The 24,840-nt window shown below is 39.0% G+C and overlaps 1 protein-coding gene across 4 annotated transcripts in view; it reads right to left on the bottom strand.

The window, feature by feature from the left end:
* LOC127351086 (protein diaphanous homolog 3-like) overlaps positions 1-24,840 on the bottom strand; it is a 154,225-nt gene that overhangs the window by 52,302 nt on the left and 77,083 nt on the right. For all 4 annotated transcript variants that reach the window (XM_051378256.1, XM_051378259.1, XM_051378257.1 and 1 more), the window contains 4 exons: positions 24,133-24,262; positions 17,236-17,360; positions 13,394-13,558; positions 6,056-6,191 (listed from right to left, as the gene is read on the bottom strand). In XM_051378256.1, coding sequence (XP_051234216.1) covers positions 6,056-6,191; positions 13,394-13,558; positions 17,236-17,360; positions 24,133-24,262 — 556 coding nt within the window. The remainder of the gene's footprint in view (positions 1-6,055; positions 6,192-13,393; positions 13,559-17,235; positions 17,361-24,132; positions 24,263-24,840) is intronic.

Genomic DNA, 24,840 nt, shown 5'->3' with positions numbered 1-24,840 from the left:
CTTAGAGAGAGAGATAGAGAGAGATAGAGACAGAGACGAGAGAGAGAGAGAGAGAGAGAGATCACAGACATGTCACATGGATAGTAATGGAGGAGGAACACATGGCAGAGGAATATTAGTCAAGCTAGAAGCTGTGAAATGGGTTTGAAAGTGTCATTCAGCTTGTAAAAGGTGGTGTTGAGGAGAATGTGGCGAGAGAACAAAGACTAGTGAGAGGAACGGGACAGTGAAGAGTGGTATCCCAGCTTTGGCAGTAGAGCTACTGATTGGTGCTTTGATGTGCACAATTCGCCTGCCTATTTCTATTCTACTGCATCTGGGATCAGAGCTCTCACGACAGGTGTGCAATGTGCACAGAGACGTTTTGCTTTCATTTTCACAAAAAATGAAGACACTCTCGCAATCCAGTCTGAGCCTCACTGATGTCTATTTAAAGAATAGTAATCGTGTCTTCCTAGTTTGCACATCTTCATGTACGTAAGCTCCAAGTCCCATGTTTTAGTAGTGAAAGAAAGCAGGAACTGAGCCAAATGAGCCCGACTATCGTGTGTGGCCCAACTGTTCTCTTAGTTGGGAAGAAAATGTGTGAAAATATGTGGTTGGATGTACAAAAGTAGATGTACAAGTGTACAAGTCAGATCAACAAAAAGATAAAAGCAGAAAGGTGTTTACTCTACCACAAAACAAAAGAACAAGTCTGGGAGTGGAATCAAGACAAAGCTGAACCTCCACCTCTGGGAAAAGGCTATAGTTATCCTCCTGTCTGTAGTGAAACTTCAATCACCATCTATTTAATCAGAGCCTGTTCAGACTGGCATTTTCCATTGTCTGGACACGTAGCCTATCTGTGCGTCGATGTCTACCCTCTATTCAAACCCGGACTAATGCCTCTAGGCACTTCACTCAACAGGATGTGGCACTTATCATCAGGACAATGACCCGGTTGTAGCAGTGTGCGGCAGAGGTGGGCCAGAACAAGGCAAGAAATAGGGTCAATTGGGCTGGGATGAAAAAGCTAAGGAGAGAAAATCACATGCCTGGACTACAATGAATGCAGGCCAACCACTGTGTTCCCTTGGACACTCAGAAGGCAAATGGTGCAATAAGGCCAGTCAGCACCCTCTCTCTGTCTATTGAATATCCTCAGTTGCACTTTGCTGACACTTTGAGCAGCCACGCCATTCACTAGATGATGAATAGGGATGTACAAATGACAGCCAGCATGATAACTAGCCACCTGGTCACTCTTGAGCAACCTTGCTACAGTTTAATAAAATATAATAACAATAATAAAATAAATCTGCCTTTCTACTATATGGTACCAGTGGCGCCTAGCCTAGGAGCATACAATAAAATTTGTGATAAATCCATATATTCATAAAGAAACCCAATGAAATGATCATTCACCCATTAGAGCAGTTCTACAACTCGATAAAATTCTATTAAACACGGTAGTTTTCTTTTGGAATTTTCTCTAATGTTTGTGATATAATGTATAGTTTTACCCCTCCAGACCTCTAAAACTATTTAAAGTCAGCCAGTCTGAGAAAATCAAAACTTCTGGGTATGCAATCTTTGATGAGGCTTTATATTAAGAAATCAAAGGCAGAAAAGATTGGGAACCAATTTACTAAAGGCAGTCATATTGATTTTCTTTTAGAATTTATAGTTTCTATGCCCTCTTGCAGGATTTTCTGGTTTTAGAAAGTCTGGGCAAAACGATTTAAAATGGGAACCAGAATAATGGGCAAATGACACTGTAAAGGAAAGGCAAAAAAACTGTAACCTGAGTAAGTCCAAGAAAATCTTATTGGTCCACCATGACAGACGAATAAGGCTTTTTGTACATCTCTATATACGATAGTAGCCAACAGCAAAAAAATGCCAGCCATTTAATATATAAGGGAAGCAATTTGGATTCATTTTCATTTAACTGCTTTTTTTTTTCTTAGATATTTTTCTGCTGGAGTTGTAAATAGGCTAATTATTAACATTAAGGCCTTGGGTTTGTTCGGTCTGCCAGGCAGAGCCAAATTACATTAAACTTTTTACTTAAAAGTAACTGCACCCACACAAATAATCTTGTCTGCTGGCTTGTACTACCAACTAGTGGTGACAACATGCTTTTCTCACACCCTGTGCAGCACTGTGGGAATATAGTTCACAGCTGGGCTCGACATAAACAGGCTGCTGAACAAAGTTCAACAGTCTTGCTTATACCTTTCATACCATAAAGGGCCAGTGTAGACATGTTTTTGATTCCTTCAAAATCTAGTGTGGACAAACTGACTTTGTGTTGGGTCCAACAAGTTCACACCTCATGGGACACAACAGATCAGCACACAGTGGACGTTAGGACGTTGCTATAACATTGTTATTGTCACACACAGTGGGTTGTCTGCAACAACCAAATCGTCAACTATCAGAATAGTATCAAATGTAAACTAACTATGTGACCACTACTATACTGCTATTATGATACAGGGCATAACCTAGACTATCTAAGAAATATCTCATTACAACAGACAGTATCTTATACAAGCTCCCGCTTTGTTTCTCACCTTCTTTCTCATGCCCCTTCTATGTTTTTAACATCTTTGCATGCAGGGTTGCATCTCTAGCTGTTCTTCTATTTGACGTCTTAATAGTTCATCGCTTGTAGCCATGTAGGGAATGTTAAATAAAGCTCTGATGTGTAATTTGTCGCTCCACAAACATTCCCGCTCCCGGCCTACCCTGGGAGTTAATGCAACAGATTTGTCATACACAAGCCAGGCACAGCTAGAGGAGGAGGAAAAAACACCTATTCAATCTGAATTTCAATCTCCATAGGGCTCTATGCAAATGCATGCAAGCTGATGCTCTCACTCTCTCAGACTGCCAGAACACACAGCGTGGAGGACGAAACCAGGTTGAATATTATAGAGTAGCTAGAAGCCCAGTCTATGGCAGGTAAAAGAGACAGAGGGAAATGAGAAGGAAACTAGGAGAACCTCACATTTCAGGAATACATAAATAGATAAAGCTAGAACCAAACTAAATGCAGATACCTGTGGCAGCCAGCAAAGAAGCTAAAATCCATTTTGATCGTTTCCTCCAGGAAACCCTCCCCCTTCCTTCCCCTGTCTCTCATTGCTGTGCCCTTCAGCATAATGTGGATATGCAGCCTCTCTGGGGCTTTTTAGGGAATTGATGGATAATCAGATGATTACACAGAAAATCTCCATTGAGGACAATCCTCCCTGACAAACAAAGAGAAAGCTCTTTAGTTAATAAATAGGCTGAGAGACAGACAGAGTGAGAGACAGAGTAAGGGACTGTGAGAGAGAGAGAGAGAGAGAGAGAGAGAGGGAGTGAGTGAATAAATCCTGTCCTGGGTTGGCAGCACAATGCCAAATCTGTATCACATACTCATTTCATCCTTACAATCTGTGTGTATGTATGTGTGCATGTGCGTGTCATGCATTGCCAGAAACATCACTTGGTGGGGATCTCACTGAATTTGCCTTTAGCTTTATCTTAATTTCAGCGTATCTAAATAAATTTCAATGCTCTAGGCATATTTGTATAAGCCTTTCTGTCAAAATTTGGCTGAAGTTTATTCTCATGATTTTCTTACTTCTGAGATAGAAAAGTTTGCAGTGAAACACAACTCAACATACAAGCACTGGGGAAAAAAGTCCAAGCTGTCAATCTGGGCGAGTTACAAACAAAACATGCAAGAGTCATTCAAATTCACATGAGGACACATATTCTGTGCCAATAAAAACAGTTTGAGCCCATTTTATTGGTTTACAACACTTTAATAAAGTGGGTATACTATAATTATCTTTTCTCTGACACCAATAAACACAAAAAATATTTTAATGCCAAATTGAAAACAAACTAATCTAAATTCTTAACTAAATAAATATTTACCCCTTTCAATCCAATATTTGTAAGTGGCAGCAATTACAGCATTGAGTCTATGTGGATAGCTTATTGTCATCTGGAAAGTGCATTTGCCCGCCCATATCGTCTTACAGAACTGATCAGGCTCTGTTTAGTTGCATGGCATCTGTGAGTGAACAGCAGAATAACTAATTTTCAAGTCTTACCACAAATTCTTGATTTGATTGTGGTTTGGATTTGGCTACCAAGAGTCTAAGTCACAGCTCTATTAAAGAATAAGGAAATGTTTTGCAGGTTCTTTTTTTTTATCATTTTTTTTATCCTTTACCTTCACAAGCCTTTCAGGGCCCCCTGCAGAGAAGCAGTCCCACAGCATGATGCTGCCACTAGCCTCCCTAAATAAAAACCCAACAACCCATACAACACTACCCTATTGGTGGTAGTTCATTTTTTGGCATTAACCCTGTTGCTTCTATTTTCAGATAAACACAGCATGACAGAGGGTGAGATACAGCACACAATACTGGACAAACACACAGCACATAACCTATCCACCAGAAGCCTGTTCATTAACTTAAAATGGACATGACCCTTCATTATAAAACTTCAGGAGCTCTGTGGCAAATTGTCACAACTGAAGAATCTCCAAAGCAGAATAAAGAGAAAAGGGAGAGGTTTGTATTATGCTTTAGCCAAGAGAGGTCTTGGTTTGGCTAGATAGTATGCACACAGCAGTACTTTGGCCTGGATGGAGTATGGTGGTTCTCTACTTGCACTCTAATGTCTACAGGATGCTATAGATGCTGGTGCAGGGCTGGGACTGCCAAGCTCAACTGCTCTGCCAGCCTTGGCTTTGGCACTGCAAATGGGTCTGGAGGCTGCACTGTTGAACAAGTTTCTGGCATCAGCTTTGCTCCAAAGGGGAAGGAAAAAACAAAAAAAACAACTGGCTGTTGGAACCAGATGCTCTGGCATAAGGTGGACATTGCCTTCTTCATAGCTATGTCTGAACCTGCTTGCTAAATAGAGATACACTATGGTCCTAGGGCGACAGCGGTGGACAGTGTTTGAAAATAACAAACAGTATGGAAATTGGGGTGGAGGGTTGGGGAGAGATATTTAGGGTACAGTTAAGCGTAACTATTTGCACAAGCTAGCTGATTTTTTATGATTCTTCACGCTTCATTTGGCAGTATTTTTATGACTACCAAGCAGCTTTTGCTTGTGGCTAAGTTCAAGACTTGTGCTTGTCAACATGCAATGTTCAAACTTACTGTAAAGGTATTAACATAAATTGTGATTGTGGACTTCATATCGAATTATTACCAGTTCATCCATCACCCTTTACACACTGTAGCATAATGCTCTGCTCACTCAACTCTTTCGGTGAATTGTGGTTACAGAGGCTGTCCTTCAACCAGTTCACCTTAAAAGTCAAAGGTCATTTTGGCAATCGTCTATCCTACTAAAGTGCATTGTAGCAATACATTGAAAGCCTACCAAGGGTCAAGCAAGAGGTGAATTTCTATACTTAGATCAATAACCAATCAATAAACATTATATTACTTTTAAATGCCATGGTTTATAGCTACAGTGACAATAAAGCTGACTTTGACTTTTACATAATGCTACATGTCAAGGTCCTTGCCTTGTTAAATTGCACACAAATATCAGTTTTCAGTTCAAAATAAAAGGAAGAAAATGTGAACGTTCATAGCATGACATGGAGTGTGTTATCATGCAGTTAACGCCTATGATAATGTTTATTGATCAGAAATAATAAATGTCAAGACTATAATTTCAATGGGGCTGACATGGACTGAGTGAAATATTATCTAAAAAGCTTTTTAATATCACACACCAGGTAATTTTGCATCTAAATTATTTGCAACATTACTTGATACTTAATCATGCAATATAAGCACAAATGCTTTCTGTGTAGATGTGAGTTTTAATTTTTCATGAGATAAATACAGAACTGTGAGGAAATAAGTGTCTCCTCTAATCCATTAAAATGGAACTTGTATTTACTTGATAAATGAGAGTCATTGTCTTTGAATGATCTCTTAAACCATTTGATCCTAGATTGATTTAGCACACCGCTCCCTGTAAAGGGATTAACGATGCAAGAGTTGACAGGCAAAGCAGATTGAACGGTCTCTACCTGTATTGACTTCCAGCAACCTCCTCTTCTTCTGCTGTCTCTCCTGCTTTTCACGCTCCGCCTTCTCCTTTGCTGCCCGTGCTCTCCTCTGTTTCTCCTCTGACTCCCTCCGCTTCAGGTTCTCCTTCAGTGCTTGCTGTGGGGAGAGAGAGAAAGTGAGAGGAAGACAAAAAAGCAGAACAAGATGGATTGATAAGTAGGGTTAATTACAGTAGTGCAGAGCCTGTCAAAGGCAGAGGCAGCTGTCAAACCCCACAGACATCTTTATCAGGCACCATTAAAGTCAGATGAAGCTTGTAAGGTGCATTTTCACCCTGTTTCTGCCAGACACAAACCAACTTGACACTAGAGACTTCAGATGATAGATATCCATAAGAGTGATTGAACAATGACCTGAAGACACAAATAGAAGTGGCAGGTCTTAAAACATTATTTTCTAAAAAGATATTTTTTTAATATTTATTCAAATTTTTAGACATTATTAAGGCTCTGTTTCAATATTTTACTTGTTGTCCTTTTTTCCTTTTTCTTTTATGACCCTGGTAGAATCACCTTACATGATAAAACAAAGAGTGGAAAAAAATGTCCATGTGTTTAAAAAAAGAAAAACCCACTAACATATTATAAAATGTATGAAGAATAAAAATGCACAAAAACGGAAGTACCAAGCCACTGTGTGCACATGGATGCAGGCATTTAAAGCAAAACATTTAATAAAAAAAAATATGTATATCTGGGCGCCCGGTTAGTTCAGTTGGTAGAGCTGGCGACCCATGTACGGAGTTGCTGCAGTGGCCGAGGTTCGAATCCAACCTGTGGCTCTTTGCTGCGTGTCATCCCCTCTCTCTCTATCCCCCTTTCCTGTCAATCTTCAGCTGTCTCTATCAAATCAAATAAATATATATATATATATATTTATCATTATTATCAAAAAATAATGATGCACTATATCAGTGTCACGTGGTAGCCTACACTTAAGTAGATGTATGCTTATACCAATCAGCACCTAGTAGTGCAATACCTAGGTGTTGCCCCCACTACATGCAGATCAACTGTAAAATATAATCCACATTTAAAACCACTTAAATTTGGCAGAATCGGACTATATGACACCAACTGCTGGATTTTATTAATTAAGCAACTTTTCTACTAACGCTAAGCACCGAATTAAATTAGAAGTTCAAAATGTGTTTATGGATACATAAGTACGGCTTTCAAAAGAAATATGATCATTGATTACACTTATGTCTTGCACTTGTACATTATGTACAGTGCAAATGAGAAATCATATGCCATTGGGCGTTCTCTTTATTGTTTCATTCTTCTAAATAGAATGACTAATATTTGCAAAAAAATATTCTAGTTCTGCAATAGAATAAACTATTGTATATAAAATTCCATTTCTCTTTTTATGGACTAGTGTAGCTTAACCCAAATCATGCTCCATGAAGGAATAGGAACTCCTACTATACTGTTCAGGAAATGCTGACAGTCATCTCCAATCAGAGTAGCAATCACTATTTTTTCTTTTTTGTCAGGCCTGTGTTCTGAAAGCACACGTCGGAAAATTGTATGAACGCGTGCAGACACTTATCATCAAATACAAGTGAACTGCAAAAACAAATGAACAAAGTGAGACCTGACTAACTGACACCAAGTTCCAATTTTAGTTTCTAGGCCATAGTCCTTTCTCCTAATTTATTACATTTTGATAGTCCAAAAATGTTTGACGTGAAGATTGTAGCATTGCCAGTCATTCACTGTTCAAATACAAGTCTTGAGACGTGGTTCCTGTTAGGTCCTGGGACAAGAATGTCTTTTAATGTTATTGGCATTTGCACAAGCCAATGTAGCCAACTTCTAAACTCGTCACAAAATGCCATTAATTCCAGTCTGCCTGTCTATGAAGAATTATTTTATAGGTATACTATCTACTGTTCATCAACCACCGAGGGTACAGGCTCTATAATCCCTGTGCCAAAGGGTTGTTAAACTCACACGATGGTGTCCATAGCTCAATAATGCCACAGCCAAGAGAAGGACTGCATATGATTTAACAGAGTGTTAGCATGATTGCCATCCTGATCAATAGCCAGTCACTTAAAGCAAGGGAGTCTGGGCTTTTATCAAACACCCAACTCCTCCTCCTCGTCTCGCCTCCACTTGGGTGAATCACATAGCCGAGCTTGACAGGCAGGTCAGTGGAATAATTTTAATGCCAAACCAACATGAATGGATGCACACAAAAACACACTACGACAACAGGGGCAGTCGCATATTGAGGCCCAATGACAGCCTCTTATTAAGTCTTCATACTGGTGACTATTGTTGGAAATTATATAGTCGACTTGAATTCAAAATAAATCAGTGTAGTCCATTCAGCATCAACAAGCCACTTGAAATGTTGAGAAGAATCAACTCAAATAAACACACTGTAAATGCCTAATAGTAGGGGTGTAATAGTATATAATATTCAGTTTAATATGGCTCTACTACTCTGAGTATGCTTTAATCCGGCATATGAGTGGTCAAAAACACTCCTATGCATCCTATCCTACCCAATAGATACTGACCATAATGGTTTGTTGGCAGCTTTGCAGATATATACTTTAAACATGAATTTAAATTCAAAACAATAGCAACTAACAGCCCTGATATGTACCACTCAGCATTTTACAGAAATTCAGGAGAAGAGGAGAGTGTTGGAGAAGAAGAGAAGAAAGGGAGGTTGAATGCCAAATGACACACTGAAAACTATTCAAAGCTCTATTTTAAAATTAAATCAAGTCCTTCACAAAATTAACTTCAATTTGATGGGTTGCTCGTGGCAACCACTGACTCACTAATAACTAAATTCTTAATAGGCATCCAATCTGGTAGATGACACGCAGAGAGAATGAGGAAAAAGAAAAGGGAAGAAGAAGAGTGCTGACACGTAATACATTTTTAACAATTAAATGATCCCAGGTTACAAGTAGACAGCTGTGATGGATGCCTAATGTGAACTTAGTCAAAGTTCGGACATTCTTTCCACTCTTCGCTATCAAGCAGCTCTCTTATTAAAAAGTCAAATTCAATCAAAGCTACAAGCAGCGATGATCGGGCCCTCGCAGTCCACGCACATCACATGTAGACCACACTGAAAGTTTCACATAAATCAGATGATGATTGCCATATAAGCCTTACTTCCTGTTTCCAGCAGGTGGCACTATGAGTATGACTGAATATTGGCATGGAGATGTGTTCAGGGCGGGACTCTTATTAAACGGGTGAAGTTTTTCGTTGAGATGGGACAAAGTACACTAAAGCTATCACAAAAGGAAATGAGCGAATCCAAAATGTCCGACTTCCTGTTTGGAAAGCCATGTACAGGACATATTTTAATCCGTAAATTTCTGTTTCCGTCGATTTTTTCGAGCATGTTGCAGCCTCCAAAAATGCAGTCCTTTTTTCAGAAAAATAATAATTAATTGCATTTCAATAGGGTCCTCGCAGCGGTTGCTGATCAGGCCCTGATTACTAAAACAGATTGTAAACATACTTGCACTATAACAAAAAAAAAAACCAGAGCTGTCGCTATCCTCAACCCAAACAATTTCATACAGGCAGCAATTTAGTTAGTGGTAACATCAGTGTTGTCTACAACAGCCTCATAGATTGGATTGTTGACTACATTTAACAACACATATCTATAAACTAAACAATGTAAGATTAGTTTGTATTTTGTTTAGAAGACAAGGTAAAACAACGAGATACCCTCCAAACCTACAATGCAAATGACAACTGTACTTTGATATTAACAAATGTAGGCCAATGATAATACAGTCGGAGTTTGATGATTGAAGGTTTTAGGTCATTTTAACAAACAGGAGTCTACAACCATGTTAGCAGCTTTGTGAAGCTATTCTTTGGTCAAACAACACTGCCATTCCTAAAGCGATGTCGCTAGCATGGCTTAAAAAGTGGCAGATGGTTTCAATAACACGGCTATGCAGAACCACTGAGGAATTCTTTAGAGGCAAAATTACATCTTATTTAAAACTGGACCCTTTATTGCTGTCAGCAGCTCAGGAAAACAATGATTAGTCAATAGCGGGTCAATACAACAAGGGGGCCAGTGTAATGGGGGATCACTCTTAAACTTCACAAAGAGAAGAAAAAGAGCAGCTAAAGAACATTACATCAAAACTTCCTCGTTGGATAATGATCACAGCCAGCACAAAAAAGTCCATGATGTCTTCTTAAATCATAGGACCAATTAGCAAAATGAGAATAGAAAATAAATACAATAGTCACTGTGGACATAAACTGAGTATGGTAACTTGTAAAGTCCCTTTTAAACACAGGTAAGACAAGTTTCATTTGTTTTGAAATCGGAATTCAACACTGAAGGCAAGAATTATCTAAATACTTAAAAATAATGAGAACTGTTGGAACATTGATTTGGAGAAATAGTGAAGAAGAGCTGCCTGATGAAGAGTCATGTGATTTTTGCCATCTGACAAAGCATTCATTTTTACTGTAACGCTGAGCTGAAGGAGAGAAAGAGAGAGAGCGGGGAGAGAGAGCGAGAGAGAACCAGCTCTCTGAGGAAATTGCCCTCCGCTCTCCTTCATCACTGCAGGTCTGCTTCCCCCTCCTCCTCTCCTGGATGTCCGCCATTAGACACGCTCAATTGGATTCCTGTCAGATGTGCGGCCTCGCCCTGGGTCTCCTTCCTACGGGTGACTGAGCATGCTGTATGTGTGTGTATGAGTGTGTGTCTTTGTGTGTGAAAAAGCTAAGCAGCTTTCCCAATAAAAAATTGCCAACACAAAATGACATACGCACACAAACAAACATGCACACACACAAACACACATTATGCGAGCCACAGACACACAGTGCAAGGCTCAGTTTGCTTCAGGCAGTGGTCTAGAGACAGCACGCGCCTATTAGCATGGGCCTTGGCGCAGCAGGGTAAATGCTGACACAGATTTGACCGAGAGGTTACGGTGCTGAGATTTACTATATGCCTACGTTCACTGACCTAGCCTTGGCTTCTCCCAAGATATGTCTGTGTGATGTGACCATTTGAACGAATTGCTGAGGGTGTAAGCTGCTTACACCTTGACCTATCACAGGGGAATAAATAGCTACCTTGGGAGTTTTGACCATATAATGCTAGTCTTTATAACACTTGGCTTGTTCACCTTACACTGGCAGAGTCATTAACTGTTATGTTTGGTCAGGACATAAATGCAACTGCAAAACTCTAGCCTGAACCATGGAGCTAAAACGAAAGAGATTAAGGCTGCAATGTGAAACATTATCAACAGCATATGTTGTGTATTCTTTGCATTATTATTAACTGGCATTAAATTAATGCATGAAACAAACTGAGGTTGCATTATTTGTTCTGGGTGTGATTCATATCTGAACTAGGTTGTGGCTATTAAAGTGAGACAAATAATCAAAGCGCAGAGGAGTCCTAGGATCAATAGCATAGGTGAAAGAAATAAGAAACAAAGGAACAGCCAGGCTAAAAGCAAAGCATCTGTGAAACTTTTTTTTCTGACTCTGTGTGTGTTTCTCTGAGCCTGTGAAGACTGTGTAGATACTGTAGTGACTTCAGTCTCAGGTTAGGTGTCACATACTGCAGCCTCACGTCAGGACTAAGTGTTAGGATGTGAATTTGATCATATAAGAAGGGAAGAGGGCAGGACTAACATTTTGTGCCTCAAGGTAAAAAAGTTTTATAGTATATGCAGCTTTAACTTAAGGTGCTTATATGAGAGCTGGGCACTGTCAAAGCGATTGTCAGTTAGATTAAACATGGGTCCCAAATCAAAAGGGGAAGTCTCTTTTCTTCAAGATATTAACATATATTCTATATACCGTACTTGTAATGCCTCACAGCCAGTCCTTTTATTGGATTTCTAACAATAACACATGTCTGAATAGCTTAAACAAAACTGATTCTCTAAGCAGTGACAATAGTTAGTTTAGTGGTTGGGCATCTAAATGGTTTACGTGTATCTCAACAACACAATGAAGATGTAACAGAATAGGTAACTGTAGACCTATTTAAAACCATTCAAAGGTCTCTTGTCAGACTTTGTGTAGATGATACGTCTGTGTACAGTACACAGGAAATGTCTGCATCAGGCACACATAAATGTTACTCAGGTCGAAAGGGGATTTTAGGAGAGAGGTACATATAGAGAGAATAGAGATACCAGTCTGAATCTATGTATTTAGTTTAATTTAACAAATTATACCATTTCTGACCTTCAAGAAATCACCATTCATCTTGTATTAATGGCATTCAAGTGGAAAATTCCATTGCAGGTGAGGTGTCATACAAAATGGTACTGTCACAATTCTAAGCCTTGCATATAAAACAGGACCAAAACACCACCGCCACTCTCCCTGAAAAACACACAAATGTGCAGACAAAGCTTTGGAGTACAAAAAAAAAAAAATTCTAAAGCATAACCAATGACTATGCATAAAAAAAGGCAAAGAGGCATTAAATCCGTTCTGTGTGTGAGGTAGATGTTAAGTTGGGGGTAGGGCAGGAACTTTAGTAGGCTAATTAGCTACTATTATCTGTTGCGCCCAGTGGCCTGTGCCACTAATCCTGCTGATTAAACACAGTGGGTCTCCACAGCTCCACAGCTCACAGTAGCACCAGACTGATAAGGCCACGGAGCTCAGTGATGACATAAATGTCTGGGTGGGACTGGACTACACAGGACTGGCACAGTTCTGCTTTGCATTTTACTACAGGACACTGATGTGAGAATCGCATTAAAAAAAATCTGAGGATCCGTGCTGACACGCCAATGAAGAAAAATAGTAGCGATTTAAAACCATTTCCAAACATCCACTCGACAATACTCTAGCTCCATTTCACTTGTCTTGTGCTTTTTGGTATTCAAGGCTGTTTACAACAAAATGCAGCCAACCCACCAAATTTCAAAATACCTGACTAAAAACAGCTATCACTCCAATGTGAAGTATTTTACTGCAAGGACCTACAATCCAAAGCTTATTAGTTGATAAAAGATAAAATGCAATTCAAAACTATTAATAATTAGGCCTTAAAAATGGCATTATGGAACATCAGTCCACATGAATTGGCACTGCAAGGTATTTGTTTAAAAGGTGTATTTGGTTTTATTTATTGATGTCCCACAATTTCAGTTAAACAACCAACAAATTAACTGTAACTTGTGATTAAAGCAGCATTAATGATGATTCATTTTATATTAAAATGTTTAAATCAAAATATAAATATGTCCTATCCTACAGAGAATAAACCCATCAGCAACACCATTTTGTGTTAGTACTCACAGTGAACATGGACCGGAAGTTGCTGAGATCAGTGAACAGCTCCTCCACAGAGGTCTTCTTAGGATCGACAGCAAAGTACTCCAGCATGTTCTGATACAGTGTCTCCATATTGCTGTGCATTATCACGAGCTTGCCATACTGCTCTCGTGCAACCTTGCTGAAGCTGTGAGGGCTGTGGTCAAGGTCAACAACAGATCCATCCAACATAAAGTGTTAATTGAATGAGGAAGTACACTACTTTCCCACTCTCCCACAGCAATGCAAGATATCAATGTCTGGCAGAAAAAAAACAGAAAGCATTAACACATGTTGCCATGAGAATCTGAGGCTGGAAAACAGACTGTCAGTGGTAAACTGTGGTGTTGGCATTCGGAGCTCTGATACTGTCAGTCAGGTTACTACCACAGTGTGTTCACTACTATGACCCCCTGCAGTCTACAGCATCTGTGACTCATGTCTGGCTGTTGGCATAGTGTGTTGGTTTATCTGACATGCACAATATTAACTGCCAATAGAGACAAATTAAACGGAATATATTCCACTCCGAAAATAATGAGACCAAAATCACCAGCATCACCGTCACCTCGGGGTTGTGGTGCACCACTGCAATGCTTTTAGTGCACTTAAGTTCAAATCATTTTAACTTCAACCCTCTCTAGCACTGTCATTTGGATGCCCATTCAATCAGATTATAATTTAGTGAAAAGTTTATATTTATTTCTAGCACAAATTTCCCAGTGTAAATAAAGCAGATAATGATGTTTTTACGTATAATTGTTCTCTGGTTCTGTACTAAATGCAGCAGCAAGCACAGTCTTAGTCTGATTATTTTTAGGCTGCCTAACCCTAAAAAAAGCAAATATTATGGTTTTTAAGATTAACTTTGCTTTGCCAAAACTGATTTGCATGGGAGATTAAAGAGCATTAAAAAGGTCCTCCTGGTTCAACCTGGCAAAGCAAAGAACAGTTCTGTTATGCTGGTATGTTTGTGTGTGTGTATGAGGCCAAATAGGTAATGGTTGTGTCAACATAAGCTGGAGAAGTGTCAGTGTCAGAGCAAAGTGGGGGAGAAAGTGAGAGCAATAACCTTCTACCAAGGCACACTGTTAAGCAAGGCTACTGTAGGTCCCCATACACAATAGTCACCCAGTGTAGAAATCTAGCCAGCATAAATTTGCTGTTCAAAAATCATTTCACATGTTTTTCACTTTTGTGTTTATTATTATTGATTTTTTCATTATTATTTCCAAAAGCATAATCTGAGCAGTCCTTTCCACACGATGACTCTGTTTAATAAGCGTTTGATGCACAAGAATATAAAATCTGGGTTAGAATCAGCTTCGTATAAAAACATCTGGGTAATTTTCTAGGCAAATCAATGAAAAGAAAAAAAAGAAAGAAAGAAAAGGATATGTCCCTAACTAGGAGTCCTGCGTATGACTTGTTTCAGATAAGAAGCAACAGTGTCTGTGTGGTATCACAATTATGTGGGCAGCCTCTCTGGCTACTATTGTGCCCCTTCATTACAGTTCAATTGGTGGACCTATTTGACGTCTGGCCTCTGTTGAATCTGGCGGGGGATGGGACTACCTATTCACAGCTGGGTAAATGCTGTTCAATAAGCGCTGTTCTCGAATTGACGTATAATAATATCTTTCTAAGCCAGGAGCTGGAGGAAAGATGCATGGAGAAAGCCTGAGGAGGTGATGGAAAGCAAGAGAGAGGAAGAGAAAAGAAGAAATAGCTGAGAGCCACGGTTGATAAGTATCACGGGGTGCAAAATATCTCTCCTGGCATCTTCCCTACTCGAGAGAAAGCAGATGTCCAGGGCAGCTCTCGCTTTCTTACTGATCCTCTACTCGTTTCCGCTCATATTTCCATCTCTCTGATTTTCTTCTGTTCTAATCTGCCACCTTCACATGCTTAGCTCACATTCAGAAGTGTAACACTAGACCAATAACTGTATACTCGAGTGGCACATGAGTGATAATGGAATTTTCAATGTCATTAGGTGACACTCCAGGCTTCTCATGTTTAGCTGGTGACTGTAGATATCTCGTGAAAATAATGATTTTATGATAATCATAAAAGAAAATAATAATAATATTGAAGAATCTGATTGTATCATCTATCAAGTGGCTTCTTCAGGATGAGCAGTGCAACTTCTTTGAGAATAAAAGAGCAAATCCCCTCTGCTTTTGATCAAGTCACTTTTAGATATCCTATGAGTAATGTTCAGTAATATTCTTCTCTAATGTGAGATGGTAGAAAAATGGTCCAGTCAAAATTAACTTTAAACAGCTTAATTATACAAACATGGATTGCACAAAAGTATAATACCTATTGAGTCAGATACATGTTTGATCAATACTACATCTTATGATGCTCAGAACAATATTCCATGTTGTATTAAGTAGGTTACTAATCAAAAATGAAGTGGTTCTGCTGTTTCTGGACTGAGCACAGAGTGTGAGATTTGCATATGGATGACTTGTCGTAAATGTGACATATGACGATATGATACAAACTTTTGATCAAATATTTGTGATAAACATAGTTAAGTCCTGATGAGTATGTGTCTAGCTGAATTTTGGTTTCTGGTTTTAGTGAGTTCAGATTTAATCTTTAGCTTCAAATCAGTGTTGCTAAAATTAGACATTTTTTGCAAGGCACCTGGAATTTGAAAGCAAAGCAGTAAATGGCAGAGTTGTCAGATCCATTCTCAGTGAACCTTTCTGTGTTGCACTCAAGTTCCTTGCTAACTACTACAGCACAAGTCACCAGTGCCCCAGCCCCAAGGCGATTGATCAAAACTACATGAAGGAGGCTAGGTACAGGGTGTATTATTGAGCACACACTTGCACACCTGGTCTGAGACGTGTCCGTCAACCTGATCCACCAGAACTACTCCAGAGGACAGTGAATAATTAACACTGCTGCCAAACAGATACGGACAGCTGTCAGAAGTGGACCTGGATATCCAAAGAGGGCAGCAAAAAAGAAAAGAGAAATTGTCGATTACGCTTTTGTGAATTAGCACTTTTGTTTCATTATCGTAAACTTGAATAAAACACATTAAATTGCTCTTGTTCTGTTTCTGTGAACATACAACAATGACTGACATGAGAGAGAAAGTGAGTGACAGAAAGACGAAGGAGGCTTTGTCTCACTGCTCCCTCTCTAACCCTTCCCTTCATTTTGAAGTTGCCCTCAGTGTGAAGTACTCATCAAAAAGAGAGCTGAGAGGGGTACTGGCACAAAAACCTGACGATGAAACGGGATGCCACTCATGACTTGTACACATCCTCGACAGTAGAAAAATAAAAGCAGAACAGAAATGAAAGCATGTCTATACTGTATAGAAACAAGGGTGGGAGGGCTACCCTTGTCTAACTTTCTTTTGTGTTACTTATTATTTTCTTCAGTGATTGGCAATGTGTTATGGACAGTCCTTTTATAAATAAAGTGGTGAAATTACTGCATGTGGAGGGAGAAGGGCAAAGTTTTCCAAGTTTTCCAGTACAGGTCGAAGGTGATGGGAACTAATGGAACACAGCGTAAGTATTTAATTATGTAAAAGAGAAAGGAAATGTGTTTAATTGGGTGTTTGATCAACCAAAGACTTGAGAGTTCCTTCCCTTTATACTACAAATTCAGCTATGTGTTAAGTTATGAAAACCTGCTCTTTTGCCAGCCTGTGCAGCAATGTTAAAACTAAACATATAGCTCCAGCTCTTGTAACATTCCTGTAATTCTTGTTTAGTTTGATTCGTCACAGTAAACTCATTGAATAATTCCCCTTGACTGGTAAGCGAACGCATGCGTGCGTGTGTAAAGGATATAGCCATTTTTGTGAAGAACATGTCGTTGGGGTCATCGGGGGAGGAGAAAGTCTCCAGGTCTCTCTCCAGCTGCAGCAGCTGCCTCTCCATCTGCCTGAGGCTCTTTTCCAGATTCTCTGCAGACACTGACACACACCCACACACGTGCCAAGGAAATGTGAACAAAGAAGCAGAAAGAGGACAACTCAATTACAGGTACAATCAAGTGCATTATTATTTTGATGCTCTGAAAGAATCAGAGAAAAACAACATACAAAAAATAAATAACAGTGAAAATGAGAGAGAAGCCTGCTCAATTGCAAAGCATGCTTATTATGGGCTCACACTGTGCCACACACACGAACATGTGCCAGAAACACCAAGGGAATAAACAGTGACTGAGGAAAAAATAAACATCAAGTGAAGGTATGTTCAATACATAGTTTTTTTATTGTTCTTTGCTTTTCTTTTGCTCATGTGTATGTCATAAACAATTAAATTAATATAAGAGTACAATGCCTTGTTGGCTTTTCAGTAACACAAACAGTAAAACAGGTTAAAAACTGCAGCCTTAAAGTATGAAGAAGGCGGTTGAAATGAAAATCTTTCTACATCCTTCATCCTTTGTCTTTAGTCTTACCAACAGGTGCATGGATCATGCAGGTGGGACAGCAGCAGGGGAACACTGAGCCTAACTTTCTGTTAAGTTGGTCATGGCTGACACTTTAAGCTAGTCACTTGAATATAGCGTATGGCTTAAATTACCCTGATTAGACCCCACTTGACAAAAAGGCATAAGCTTCTTATTTTTAAGTCGTTTCAAATGTCCCTTGATCCTAATACATGCCGTACGAAAAGGGAAAAAAAGAGAGAGAGAGAGAGAACTTCAATGTAGCTAAGCTTCTCACTGAATTTATAGCATAAACCCCATTTACTGATGGGAACATAGTGTCCTGGACACACACACACACACACACACACATGTTCAATCAGACATCTTCACTAAAAATATTCTAAAAAGTCTACTGAAGTTGAACAATTTCTCTTTAAATGTGAAGTTTTATCGAGCGTGAATATGGTCTTTTCCCTGCAAGTAAATGTCACCATGTAAATGTAGGTGCAAAGAAATACATAAACATAATACATAAATAAATACATAAAACTCTCAAATGGCACTTTTCCTTCTGCTGGCACCCATGATTTAGAAAGAAGGCCAAACACACTGCAGTGCCAAATCACAATGTAACTCTCTCTACAGTACATCTGCATCTGTACCTGAAAAATGATTATCAGCTACATTTATTGCATGCCCTCAAAGTCCTATTTTTACTCTCTTATCTGTTCATCTTCCTTCTTTTTTTTACCTTGTGTCATGTCCCTGTCTCACAGTAAGCACTGATAATAAATAATAAAAATGCACAGAAATGCCACAGCATACCTTTCCTTTAAAAATCTTGTCACATTACATTGTGACCAATGATTTCTCAATCAGAGCAGCATTCACAGAGCTCTCCACTGACTGGCTGTTTCATTCAGTGATTAGTATTTGGTAAGAAATCACCCGGTCAATTTGGACAGCAAAACTGTGTCAGGATTTGTGTAAAAATCACGATCCTGTCAAATGTGGAAAACCACATTCTTATCTTAAAGCCATTAGAGACATAAAATCACACACATTTGCTCACTTGATGTCAAACCATCTATGTTGAAGTAAAGTCTGGCTTTAAGTATATTACTAGAAAAACACAACTAAAAGGCAGGTTTTACCATTTAATGCCTCATATATCTTACCTGTGACAGTGTGTTAACTGGCACCAAAAGTGTGCCACTATTGTGCTAACCAGTTAATATGTACGTTCAAAAGTTTAATATTATGTAAAGATTTGACAAAAATAATTTAATTCCTTATATTTCATAAAAAAGTTAACGGATTAACAACAAATTAAACTACAAAGATAACTTTAATGATGTTCAGTCAGTTGGAATACAAATATATTGAATATAACATATGTATACCCAATTTAAAAAAGCAAAAAAGCTTTAGGTTATTGTCTAGCTTCAGATACTCAAATTGTATGTGATGAGGACAAAGGCGCAGAGGGACGGTAATCTTCTTAAAGAGTCAAGCCACTCTCTCTCCTGCCTCTCAGGCCTTGTTCTATTATGTAATAGTTTAATCTTGTAAATTAATTGTGTGTGTTCTGTGTGTTAACTACTCCATGCTGCCCCAATGAGCAGGTCTTTCTTGAAAAGAGATAATGTATCTCAAAATATTTCTTGGTTAAACAGACAAAAAGTGAAGGGTGTGCTGTACAATATAATAATTGATCAAATACACTGCAGTTAGTCAAGGAGGATTTTTTTTATATGATGCAGAACTAGCTTTGTGACAGGCAAGCAATAGGAATTTCTACAGAAATTATATTTGCGAGTTAGTTCAGTAGCAGAAAATAAAACAAGAAATATACTGTCTCTGTGCTCTTTGAGCTTAAAGGCTAATGGCCTCTTTACAGCAATTCTTTGGATTCTGTCAACACTCATAATAAAACTATAAATCTTTAATAAAATAATCGATTTATTGATTTCCCAAACATCTGACCAAACGCCCAATATGATTAGTATGATAAATATGATAATGATGATAAAATTGTCCTAAAAATATTTTAGTAAACAGTCAGAAACTGTCACATCATCTGCTCGATCATTTCCTTTTAATCTCTCTCTTTTTCTGACAAGCCTTCTGCATAAACAAGCAACCAAATCTGCTGAATGGGGTGTGAGCAGAGTACAGAGGTGGAAGAAGACCAAACAAGCAGTCTGTTAATAGAAATTATTAAAGCTCACTGATGATGCACTGACTGAGAAAAGAGCGAGGGAGGGCAAGTCCGAGAGCAAAACAGAGCGGATCTCCTCTTAGCTTCACACTCCAAGCTGCAAGCTTTTGCTGATGAGGCTCCCCCAGGTGGAAGGTCATATGACCAAGAGGTGACAGAAGTTAAGACATATGCTTCAGGAGAAAATGTGCCTGGGACTGAGTATTGCAGGTGGAATAATTTGTTAAACACACAGAGATGTGTCCCAAAGCCGATGATGCTGATGCTAGATATAAACACACATCTGTCATATGCAACTTAAGAACTGTGAAATAATTGCTCTATGGTACGGTGACAAGCAGAGTGGGAGATAAAACATAAAAGGCTGTTGTCCTCTTTGTTCTCTCTGGCCACCTTACACTTGCTTTCTCTTTCTCCGTGTTAAAGCCTGAGTGATTTTTATGAGCTATGGGGCATGAATGCGTCTGTGGTCCAGAGGGGTTGCAGACAGACATAGGATGTTTTAGAAGAATAATAACTGGAATATTTGTAGAGGTCAAATCCCCCATTGACATCTTTTTATTACCCTGCCAACCTGCTGTGCTATAAATGAGACTGAGTGGAGCACACAACTGTGCATACTCACAAACAACCCCCCTACACACAGAGCTCCTCTATAGATCATCTTTTGATGTATGGAAATTAAGAGACTGAAAAAATACTGATTTTCCCTTTGAGGCCAAAGCCTGACAGACAAGTGTGAGTAGACCGATGGTGCCAGAGACTGGGATATGTGTAATGCAAGAAATCCTGTTACACACACTCAACATCCTGAGCACCTATATATACAAAATATATGAATTGCACAGTGTGGACTATTAATTCTATATCATTTCAACCTGAAACTCGTTACTCAGAATGCATGTGGCAAAACTACAAAAAAGAAGCTTGAATATTAGAGAACCATCTCAGTATAGTTCCTTAATGACAAGTCTTGAACAGAAACTGAACCAAAACAGCATTTCCATATTTCCTGCAAAATAAAATGTAAGCACACCTGTCTATTTAGTATTACGCATAGCTTTCCAAGTAAGTGATGTCTCTGCTGCTGACAGGCGGTATTTGAAGAGTTACAAGATTAAGTAGCCTGGTTCAGCACATTAATATGTCTCCATGTTTGTCTGATTACAACATCTAACTCAGCACCAAGTACCACGTAACAAACCGCCCTGATTGCTCAAACATGACTGCTGTATGTGTGTGAATGTTTGTGATGAGGGACAACGAAATAGGACTAGGAGAGAAAAAGGGACAGAGAGCAAGACTGATTGACCAGAAACCAAACAGAGAGACAGACAAGAAAGATAGACAGACAGAGACAGAGAGATATTGACAGACAGATAAGTAGATACATAGATAGAAAATGACAGAGAGAAGCAGCACACCAGGACTGCTTCACCATGTCACGAGAAATAATGATTGTAGTGCTGAAAAGAAGAGGGGCAGAAATAAGAAGGCAGACACAAAGGAACCCTGAACTAAGCTGCAGTTTTGCTTCCATGAGAGACGGGATTGGCAATGGGGGAAACGAAGGCTGTGTTACACGCAGTCAAAAGACAGTGGCTTTTGCAACAGAAGCACCAATCATTACTGCTACCTCTATCCAACCCTGTTTTCATGCTCAAGTAAGCTCTTTGGTTAGTGTCTATGAATGTAGTGCAGCCTTTTAGTGTGTCTTCAGGCCTCCCGAATGGCTGTCAGACCCGATGAAAAGGAAGCCACTCAAGAACATGGTTTACAAAGAGAAAATAGGATTTATGTGTCTGAATACTAGATATGGGGGGATGAGACACTTAGTGTATGCATCTCATAATGGTACAGAAACACAGAGACAGACAGTGATGGAGAAAGAGCAGTACATCTATATAAATGCAAATATATTCTCAGCTCGAGGTTCACAAAGTAAGGAGGTGGAAAAAGCCTCAAGAGAGATCAAGGCATTGTGCTTGGCCATTGATCACACCGTGGTACTTGTGAGTCTTGGCCAAGGGCTTGTTGCACAGTTTGGAGAAATGAAACACCCAACAGGAGCATCGTTATCCACAGATTATTAAAGCACCAACAAAACCTGGAGGGGTCCTTACAAAGAAGAGTCCGAACAATAAAGTCACACATGTCATCCTCACTCTGATTTCTCCTCCTCACCCTTTCCTTCACTCACTCCTGCTGGGAACAGTGGGTAAAAATCTTCTTTAGTGAGTGGTAAGAAACATGCTGTGACGATATGACCGCACACGCATATATAGCTGCAATATACACACACATACTGTACACAGACTGCTGCTCGCTACTTCCTCCTGAGAGTTGCCTATGACAATACGAACACAGACCATGACAGAGTCTCCTCTGACCGCACAGTCTGTCCCTGCTTGCTTGTGACCTTTACCATATTCCATTTGAGGGAACATGACAGAAGATGAGGGAAATGCAACAAAATTATTTAGAAAAATAAAACTGAATTATTACCCTATTATAATGTGTATTATTATAAAATATAATTTAGAAGAACATATAACTGAAAATCTTATTGTACAATATATAGTATTGTCAATGGGTTTTTAAAAACATGTGTAAGGGGGCCCCAACCATAAGCTAATACTATGTGGGGGGCCTTGGCATGGAAAAGTTTGGTCTAGATACACTGGCCAAACTCACAGCAGTCTGTGAGTGTTTGTGTATACACTTCTCTGTCTACATTTTTGTTAAACAAACACGAACACTTCAATTACAACAGTCTTTTGCTCTTTATCTGAGCAGTAGACATGACCTGAAGTATTCTCTTGAAAAATAAGTCTATAACTCTTGCTGCTACAGTAGAAGATTAATCTTAGTTTCAAACAGCAGTGCATATGAGCAGAGTGTAGCACAGATCAAACACCAACTAAAAAAATACAATGCATGTTTACAGAATCAACAAGCATCTAATCCCAGAATAATCCCCAGAGAGTTACAAAAGTAGAAAGGTAAGAGTAAAGCTCAAAGTAAAACTGAGGAATACAGAAGGAGAATGCTCCATTTCTGTCTAGGTAAGAACATTGTCTAGGTAGGCCATTCTGTTTATGGATTAAGCTCTCCAAACCACAGCCATCAATGTCTGGATTTCACACTACTGTTCAAAAATGCTGGACGTTACCACCACCACTTTTGGGTGCTTAAACCTTGTCTCTCCCTTAAGATTACTTTGCAGGAGCTCAGGTTAGGTTATTTTGTCTGGACGCTGATGGACCTTAAACTTAGTGCTTTGAAATGACGCAATGTTAAAATTGGGTACATGATATCAGTAGTTTATATGGCTGAACAACACACACAGCTCATTATGTTTTCATTAGGCTCACGTTCCCATCATGTACTACTGCCATTGTCTATACCACTGTACTATTATCCATGCTCACTATTGTTTATGTCAGGCAATAACGCTTAATGGACACCGTAACAAAAATGTTCTGAATTTCTAAAATATTATTCCATTTTAATGGCATGCCCTCAGTTGCCTAAACATCGAGTTGAACCGAAGATAACAAGGCTTTTCTTATCTAACTCAAAGCTGAAGAGGCTGGCTTTTTTGGGTTCCAGACAGACATAGTTTACCGCAGACAACAGTCAGGAAAAAATAAACAGTGTCTTGTGTGCATGTCTTTTGTTTGCTCAACAAATAGTTTACCTATTTTATTACTAATTTAGAATTTGTAAGACCAGGTGGAAAATTCTTGCAGGTAAACAGGAAAAAAGAGAACCTAACAACACTTAAAACCAAAATAACTACAATAATCACACTGTGATTTTGGGTTGAAGAAAGTGGATAGACACAGTGTTAAAATGATCAAGTAGCAACATAGTTGTTGCTTTATAATTAGAGTAGTGATCCTTGCAGGAGTCACAATAAATGAGGTGCAGTATGTTTTTCGTTGTCCTTTCAGATACTATTGAATATGTCTATTTTTAAGACCTTGGAAATATACCAAAACTCTCAGGATAGCATAAAAGTGTGTGTACTTGGATGGAGGTTTGTGCACATAGGTAACATTATATACATTATATACATTACCTCTGCTGGCTCGGTCCACATGCTCAAGGTCTTCAACAAACTTGATCACATTTGGAAATTCCTCCTCGCATACTTGCGCCAGGAAGTGGAGTAATGTGGTCTTTTGGTCTGCTGACTTTGTGTCCTTTAGCTGTAGTAGAACACATACACAAACACATACAGTTACACACAAAGACCTATGACTTACTCCAACTTACTTTAAAGTCCAACCGAAATCAAATTTAACTTTTTTGTAGTCAAACATTTTTTTTTTTTTTATAGTTTTCTATTATTAGCAGGAAGACTGAAATTCTCCAGCCACCTGGAGGGGTGGGGCTGTACCTGTGTTTGATTGACAGCTGTTGGCAGGTTGACAGAGTGCCAGTGTTACACTGTAGACAGAGTAACAAATTTGTGGTATATATGTTATGGGGGGGAAAAAAAAGGTTTTTTTTAAAAAAACCCCCCCCCACCCCCCAAAAAAAAAAAAAAAAAAATGGGTATATATGCTACTTAATGTCTGCAGCTGGGCAGCTAATTGGTAGCAGCAAACATGCCTAAGCAGTTAAAGTTTTTGTTTTTTCTTTAAATGGATATTGATCGCGGAGAGGACAAGAAATGGGGGGGGGAGGGTGGATCAAAGGGGTCACATTTGATCTAGGTGGATGGATACCTAGTGTATTCCCTAAAATGAATGCAAAACTAGGGGCACCAAGAACATTGGTTGTT

The sequence above is a fragment of the Dicentrarchus labrax genome, unplaced genomic scaffold, assembly GCF_905237075.1.
Source record: "Dicentrarchus labrax unplaced genomic scaffold, dlabrax2021, whole genome shotgun sequence".
Classification (NCBI taxonomy): Eukaryota; Metazoa; Chordata; class Actinopteri; family Moronidae; genus Dicentrarchus; species Dicentrarchus labrax.
The sequence above is the reverse complement of the archived record's forward strand: the minus strand, read 5'-3'. Positions and strand labels throughout refer to the sequence as shown.